This window comes from Equus przewalskii, chromosome 12, assembly GCF_037783145.1.
Source record: "Equus przewalskii isolate Varuska chromosome 12, EquPr2, whole genome shotgun sequence".
NCBI classification, from domain to species: Eukaryota; Metazoa; Chordata; class Mammalia; order Perissodactyla; family Equidae; genus Equus; species Equus przewalskii.
This window is the reverse complement of record NC_091842.1, coordinates 20060725-20067544: the sequence shown is the minus strand read 5'-3', so window position 1 is coordinate 20067544 and position 6820 is coordinate 20060725. Positions and strand designations below refer to the sequence as shown.

The window sequence follows — 6820 nt, the reverse complement described above, 5'->3', positions numbered from 1 at the left end:
CTAGCTTTAATTTCCTGGTCTGGGGGAACACAATTCTGCCCCTCCACAACTGTTTGGCCTCCAGTTGCAGCCCCTCCGCTAAAAGATAACTTTGCATTTTTTATTTTAGATTAAGAAAATTCAGCACACATGTCCAAATAGATGTTCAACAGAAAACATAAACACACACACATACATCCTCTATCTGGCAAGGTGCTGTGGTTGGGAGCTTGGAGTTCCTCTCCTTTTCCCAAGGTTCCCAGTGCCCTGGGTTAGGGAAGGAGGGCCAAGGCCCAAGCAGGTCCACATTCTGCATCCTAAAGGCAGCAGCAGCAGTCAGTATTTCCGCTGCCGGGGGAAGAGACTACTCCCCGAGGAGGACCGGAGTGGGGGGCTGGTGGAGCTGGGGTCCTCTGCGTCCAGGCTGAAGAGGTCCCTGCCAGTACGAAGGATCTGCTCCTCCAGCTTTTTGTGTCGCTTCATGTCTGAGAGGACCTTGTCCAGGCGGGCCTCCCGTTTCTGGCTCCGGGCTGAGCTTCCTGGAGAATGGGAAGGTGAGAAACGTGGGAGGAAATGAGGCAGTGTGCACCAGACCTGCCTGGATGGTACTAATTACTTGGGGAGCTCGTTAAACATTCTGATTTCCATGCCTCTTGCATGGAGGTTCTGAGGTTTAGGGCTGGGCTCACATGGGCTGGGCAATGAAGGTTGGAATTATGAAAAGGTGCCAGTAATGTGAAGACCAGGGAAGAGCAAGAGCAAAGGCCTTAGGGGAGGAACAGGGAGGGCTGTTCAAAGAGGAGCTGGAGAGTAGAGAGCTGGGCGAGATGTGAAAGATGAGGCCAAAGAAGTGACATCCAGGTCCTGACAAGGGGTTTGGAGCTCTTCGTTTAAATGGAAATGGCTTTGGAAGCCTTGATGGCCCAGGGGGTGAGGGTTGGATTCTCTCTGACACACTCTTTCCCACCCCCCAGCAATAAAATCCTTTGGAGAATTTTAAACGGAGAAGTAACATGACCTATGTTCTAAAAGAATCATTCCAGTTGCTGAGACAGGAGTCCAGGAGACCAGTTAGGAGCTACTACAACTCTCCAGGCAAGAGAGATGTGGCTTGATTGAGGGATTGGTGTTGAAGGTGAGGAGTAGCAGACGAACTTGGAAATGTAGAGGCAGAGCTAACAGGATTTGCTGCTGACTTGAATGCTGGGGTAAAAGAGAAATCAAGATGGCTCCAAAGATAAATTCTAGGAAGGCATGTGGGGTGAGAAATTGGTTCAGATGAGGAGATGTAACTGAGTACAGCAGTATAGGGGTGTGGATCTATATAATAACAAGTGACCAGGAAGATGGACTTCTGGGGAGATGGAGATGAAAGGAATGGGAAACACGACAGACCTTTCTGTGACAGTCTCTTAAAGGAAGACAGGGTATCCATCTAAGCTGGAAGGATGGCACCATGGGTGAATGCTCTCTCCTGCAACTAGAAGTTGTGTAGCAACCAAGGCACCAAGCAAAGGCCTCTTTTAGGGAGTCAACTTTTGGGTAAATGGGAGCAGAGGCCCTTCACCTCCCCCCAACACTTCCCTCTTGTCTGTACCTGGGGTGCGTCTCCGGTCAATCAGAGAGTCCTTTGGTGTCATTGGCTCATCATCAAAGTCAAATTCTGTAGGCATGTGCGGTCTGGGACAAGTGGACATAGAGTGAAAGGTGAGGGTGGTCCCCCCCAAACACCCACACCATGAGCTTCTCCCCAGCCTGCCGGCTCTTCTTCTGCTCTCTTCCTTTCTCCACTTTCCATGCTCCTAGGTCCCACCTCCCTTCCCTATCTCTTCCTGGCATCAAGGGAGCAGCCTCAGGGACAAGGTGTAGGGGTATGCCCTCACTTTTCCTCTTCCTCCTCTTTGGCCTCAGGCTCCTCATCGGATCTCTCCTCTTCACTCTGGGCTTCAGGCGTGGGTGGACGGCGGGGAAGGATCTCAGCTTGAAGCTCCAGGGTACCGTGGGTAGCCAGCAGTTCATAAAGCCGCTGGATTTCGGAGGGGGGTGGCATCCAGGACTGCCCACCTGCGGGCAGCTCCACCTCCTCATCGCTGCAGGGCACGCACCAGTCCTCGGATTCTCCATTGGCATGTTCTTCACCCTCAGCGCTAGGGGCTTCTCCCTGCACCTCCTCGGCCCTTGACCCCTCACGCTCGGCCTCCTCCCGGCTTCCTTCCCCCTCTTCCTCGGCTTTACTGGCCGAAGCAGAGGGGCCTCCGGTATCCTCCACGGCCAGAGCTTGAAGGCCGGAGGTCACCTCCCCTTCTTCAGACAGAGGCACCGCCGTGGTGGCCGTAATGTCTCCATGACCCCGGACAAGGGACATAGGCCACTAGAGAACAGGCCCTACGATGATAGGAGATGCACGAGTACTAAGCTGGGGGGGGGGTACCCCGCTCTCCCCAGGGGATTAGGGAACGTCTCTCCAATCAGATTCCAACAGCGGTCCCTGCGACCAGCCTGTCCCTTCCCAGGAGGGGGCGCTCAGTCCCCCCCAAGGATCCCGCCCCACGGATCGAGATCCAGTACTCCAATGTTCCCAGGGATCGACAGAAACTACTTTCCGGGCAGGAGAGAATCGGACGTGCTCTTCTCGCCTTCACTCCGCCCCTCGCCACATCTGTATCCGACGCCCTCTCCCCACACCTCGCAGTTCCGCCACCTCAGCCGGGGTACGCACCTGGAACTAAGACCCGCCTCCTGGGCTGCGCAGGGTCACAGTACGCAGGCGCAGAGATGGCGCGGGAGGTCCACTCTAGTTAAGACTACTTCGAAGAGGAAAGCAAGGGAAGGCTTGTGCACATGCGCAAGTAGGCCCTCGGGCATAATAGGCGTCGGCCCACAGTAAAGATGGCCACTGGGATGGCACATGCGCATACCACCTAGTGGGTTACCCCGGAAAGGAGGCGGCGGTCCCACCGGCCCCCCGGCGGACCGACGCAAGGACAGAGGCTGAAGGCGAGTCTCATGCAGTCTCCGTTTATTAGTGTTTCAGACTCATGCAGCATCCGGCATACAAAAAGGGACAATCAGTTTGATGTATCCTTTTTTTTTTTAGACTTGTAGTTTTTTCCCTCCACACTTTTTTTAGAAAACAAAAAAACCGCCAACTCCAAACTGCGTCGTAGCTGGGTCCCTGCCTCCCCAGCGGGCTGTCGCGTGCAACAAACCTCCCTCGTCCTGTCAGAAAATTATAGAGCTCCCCGCCCCTCCTTCGCTCCATGCAGCTGGGAGCTTTGGTCCTATCTTGGGGGTTCTTTCGTTACAAAGCACGTGAATGACCCCAGCCCCAACGCCTTTAAGAAACTCGCTGACTCGGTTAAAAAGCCCAGGTCAAACAGGCCAACTCAGGCTGACCTGGGGGGGGGCGGTGGTCAACAGCCGCGCCCTTCCCTTCTCCCACTGCATGTTCGAAACAGTGTTCCCCACACCTGCACAAGTCCCCAAACGAGGCCTGGCTTGCCAGCTCTGGGACCCGCGAGGCGCCCTGGGGGCGTCTGGGCCGGGGTGGTCCCAGCAGAAAATAGGCGGAGCCCAGGGCTAGGGAGCCCCTCTCAAGGCACCGCTCCCCTCCCCCAGACTGATCTAAGTGCTGGAGTCTTTGCAGAATAAGCGGTGGCAGGAGGATGGAGGAGAGGATGCTGAGGGGAGAGGAGGAGGCAAGAAGGGGAAGGGGGAGGAGGGTGTGGAGAGGGAAGGGAAGATGCTAAGACAATGAAAGTTAGGAGGGGAGACCAGGGTTGAAGTGCAGGGAATTTGGGAGGTTGGAAGAAGTGCAGGAAGGATGGCAGAGATGCAGGGAGGCTGAGAGCAAAGAGAGTCTGGGAGGTGTTCAGGGAAGTTTCCAGAAGTGCAGGGAGAGGGAGGCCAAGAGGCTGGAGGGGATGCAGGCAGAGGTGCAGGAAGGCTGGAAACAGTGCAGGGAGAAAGGAGGCCTACAGTTGGCAGAGGAGCCTGGCAGGATGCAGGAGCAGGAAGGAAGCTGTAAACAAGGCCGCTCAGGCTCCCTTGGTCCCTATGGGTGCAGGCCTGGGCCATCGATTGGGCTCCCCCAAGGGGAGGATGGGCCCAAGGCAGCTCCCAACAGGAAGAAAAATCTTGGAATGCAGGGCAGAGCCCCTCACTTATACACTGTGGGAGAGGAGAGGAAGGGAAGGACAGAAACAGTAGGGGGGAGAGACAAGGAGAGACAAAGGAGAAGTAGAGAGGACAGACAGGAGAGAGCAGGGGCAGGGGTTAGTAGAGCTGGCCTTGCCAACCCTTCCATTCCTCCCATCCTGTCCCAGACCCCCACTCACCGCCTAAGTTGATGACGCAGGAGGCGATGATGATGAGGACCCCCCCTACCAGTGCCACGATGCTTAAGAGCTTGGCCACGCGGCCCAGACGCTGGGCCCCATCCACGTCCCCCTGCTGCAGGCTGTTCCGGGACTGGGGTTAGGGTGAGGGGTGGGGGCACCGTGGCCCAGGTCAGGAGAAGCCAACCCAGCAGGGATCAGGTGAAAGAGTCGTCCGGCCCGTGGACAGTGGTTAAGGGAGGAAGGAAGGTTGGAGAAGTAGGGGGAGGAGGGCACAGGTCAGCAAAGCTGTGTGAAACATGTCCTGACGTCCCTCCCACCTGAGGGGTAGGGCAGTGGTGGCTCAGAGGGTGAAGTCCTAGGGAGAGGCAAGCAAAGGCCCCATAATTAGAAAGTGAGATCCATGCAGAGAGGGAAGGGAAGGCGAGGCTACTCCTGGGGCTCTGTCCCAGTGCTGGCAGGAAGCTGGGAGCCACAGCAGGCCTGGGCCAGGGTCCCATAGGACTCACCATGACAGCATAAGCGAACGCCACGATGTTGACAGGCCACATGGGGCAGAAGCAGGACAGGATGGCGAGGATGATGTAGTCCCGAGGCTTCTGGGTGCCTTCACCCCCCTCCACCCCAGACCCTGCCAGCTGGGAGCTGGGGTGGCGGCTCAGGCTACCTCGGGGAGATCCTAGATGACCACGGTGAGCCTTTCCTAGTCGTTCCTCCTCAACTAGCTGCTGTAGCACACGAGGAGGAGCCCCATTGGCTGGGGGGGCGTTTGTTGAGAGTGGTGAATGAGGCTGGGGGGCTGGCCCTTCTTCGCCATCGCCAGCCTGCAGGGGAACCACTACCCCATTCTCCTGCTTTTCCCCCACACTCTCTGTGAGGACCGGAGTGGGGTCCTCCGCTTGAGTAGAGGGCTCCGGCTGAAGAGCTGGCTTGAAGGTGGGCTGGGAACCTGGGTGGGGGTCTGGCTGAGGGACTGACTGGGGGCCCAGCTGGGGAGTGGGCTCTGAGGCTGGCTCAAGTGGGGCTGCAGATTCCAGGTCTGACCCCTGGTCTGCAGTGGCCTCTTCGCTCACTTCGGGTTTGGATGCTGGCTCTTGGCATGCTTCTTTGGGGCTGGAGTTGGCTTTTGATTCCCCTCCTGGGCTTGAGCTGAGGTCTCTGGCCTGGGCTGTTTCTGGGGCCCCAGTTGGGGTCTCTGTGGTTTCTGGAGCCAGCCCAGCCTTGGGCTCTGAGTCCACAGGGGCCCCAGTGATGTCTGGGCCTGGGTGCAGGGCCTCTGGCTCATCTGGGACCCCAGCTGGGACCTGGAGAGGGCCAGTTCTGGCTTCAGAATGGCCAGACCCTTCTCCTTGGGTCTGGGGACCCTCCTCTATCCCTTTCATCTCAGAGATCTCAGAGCTGCTGGCTGCCATCTTGTGTTGGGAAAGGGGAGAGGGCCTCTGTGGGAAGGATGGAGCAGCAGAGAGAGCAGCAAATCCTGGAAGAGGAGGAGACAGGCTTGGTGTGAGGAGGGAAGAGGGGGCTCTCAGCACTGCAGCCCAAGAGAGCTATGCTCCCGTCTCAGGGCTACCTCAGGCTGCCTCTGGGGAGAGGAAGAAAAGTTGGGGTTTCCTTTGCCTTGGGGTGGGACTTCTCTGGGGAGCAGTGCTCTGCGCAAAGTAATCTGCTTGGAGAGCAGTGGGAAGATTAACCATTTTGTAAACAGGACCCTCCCCATGGTCTCTTCCCGGGTCCACCCAACAAGATCCAGACTCTCAGATCCTAGCAGATGGCCCAGCACCCCGAAATCAACAAGCTGTGCAGACACCCGTACACTCTGATAGGCAGACTGGGCAGAGGACCCGATACTCACATTCCACTCCCTCTGCATCCTCCCCTCCTCTGGGCACCCAGCTAGTGCAGTTTTCTTGCTGCGCGTTTGGGGCGCAAACGCCTCCTGCCCCTCCCTGGGGAATCTGGGCATCTCCTCTGAGCCCCTTCTCAGCCCCTCTCCCAGGGATTCCCTCGCCCTGGAGGACCTACGCCTCCTCCCATTGGCGTGGCGCGCCCAGCACCACCAGCCAGTCCTCCAGGCGCCCGAATTCCCGTGCAGCGTCCGCCGTCTGTCCGTCCACTTCTACCCGCAGCCTCAGCCCATCCCCGTCTCACCTCGACGCTGGCCTCCAGACTGCTCCCACTGCAGCTGCCACCGCCGCCACCGTTGCAGCAGCCGCAGCCCGGGAGGGAGTCAGCGAGCCAAGGAGGGAGGCGGCAGGTCTCCCCTCCCCTCTGCTCGTCCCCTCCTCTCAGGTCCCCTCCCCTACGCTCTGCTGCCGCCGCGCGCCGCCCCCGCCCCTTGCACGCTCCCGCCCCTCCCCGCCAGCCCAAGGGAGCCACTCGTGCCAGGCCCCGCGTTACCCGGGCAACTGGCCGGGGGACCACTCACGCTGCCTCCCTGCCTCTTCCCACGCGCGCCTCCCGGGGGTGCCTCCTTCCCAAGCCCCGGGCCCCTCCCGCCAACGGTC

General features: G+C 58.6%; 2 protein-coding genes across 8 annotated transcripts; both read right to left on the bottom strand.

Moving 5' to 3' along the window:
• Positions 1-86: 86 nt before the first annotated feature.
• On the bottom strand, positions 87-2843 carry PAGR1 (PAXIP1 associated glutamate rich protein 1). 3 transcript variants are annotated; one of them, XM_008514283.2, is made up of 4 exons: positions 2699-2829; positions 1863-2364; positions 1577-1659; positions 87-518 (listed from the first exon to the last, which is right to left on the bottom strand). In XM_008514283.2, the coding sequence occupies exons 2-4, from the start codon at positions 2342-2344 to the stop codon at positions 316-318; spliced, it is 768 nt and encodes a 255-aa protein (XP_008512505.2). In that variant the 5' UTR covers positions 2345-2364; positions 2699-2829; the 3' UTR covers positions 87-315. The 3 variants fall into 3 exon arrangements, with proteins under 3 accessions (XP_008512505.2, XP_070424168.1, XP_070424167.1); XM_070568067.1 differs by lacking the exon at positions 87-518 and adding exons at positions 998-1182; positions 1375-1453 and having other exon boundaries at positions 1863-2843; XM_070568066.1 differs by lacking the exon at positions 87-518 and adding an exon at positions 1239-1453 and having other exon boundaries at positions 1863-2843.
• A 138-nt stretch (positions 2844-2981) lies between these two features.
• PRRT2 (proline rich transmembrane protein 2) lies at positions 2982-6671 on the bottom strand. Of its 5 annotated transcripts, none has more exons than XR_011524768.1 (4): positions 6465-6671; positions 4826-5793; positions 4317-4674; positions 2982-4149 (listed from the first exon to the last, which is right to left on the bottom strand). XR_011524768.1 is itself a non-coding variant. In XM_070568061.1 (4 exons), exons 2-4 carry the CDS (start codon positions 5726-5728, stop codon positions 4139-4141), a joined length of 1047 nt encoding a protein of 348 aa, XP_070424162.1. In that variant the 5' UTR covers positions 5729-5793; positions 6465-6671; the 3' UTR covers positions 2982-4138. The 5 variants fall into 5 exon arrangements, 4 of the variants coding, with proteins under 4 accessions (XP_070424162.1, XP_070424164.1, XP_070424163.1 ...); XM_070568061.1 differs by having other exon boundaries at positions 4317-4449; XM_070568063.1 differs by having other exon boundaries at positions 4317-4449; positions 6339-6468.
• Between the last annotated feature and the right edge of the window lie 149 nt (positions 6672-6820).

Coding starts and splice junctions, on each gene's coding strand:
- PRRT2 (XM_070568061.1), bottom strand. CDS start 5,728: ATGGCAGCCAGCAGCTCTGAGATCTCTGAGATGAAAGGGATAGAGGAG. Junction 4,450..4,825: donor CGTTCGCTTATGCTGTCATG/GTGAGTCCTATG, acceptor CCCTAACCCCAG/TCCCGGAACAGCCTGCAGCA.
- PAGR1 (XM_008514283.2), bottom strand. CDS start 2,344: ATGTCCCTTGTCCGGGGTCATGGAGACATTACGGCCACCACGGCGGTG. Junction 1,660..1,862: donor AAAGAGGAGGAAGAGGAAAA/GTGAGGGCATAC, acceptor CACTTGTCCCAG/ACCGCACATGCCTACAGAAT. Junction 519..1,576: donor TGACCGGAGACGCACCCCAG/GTACAGACAAGA, acceptor CCCATTCTCCAG/GAAGCTCAGCCCGGAGCCAG.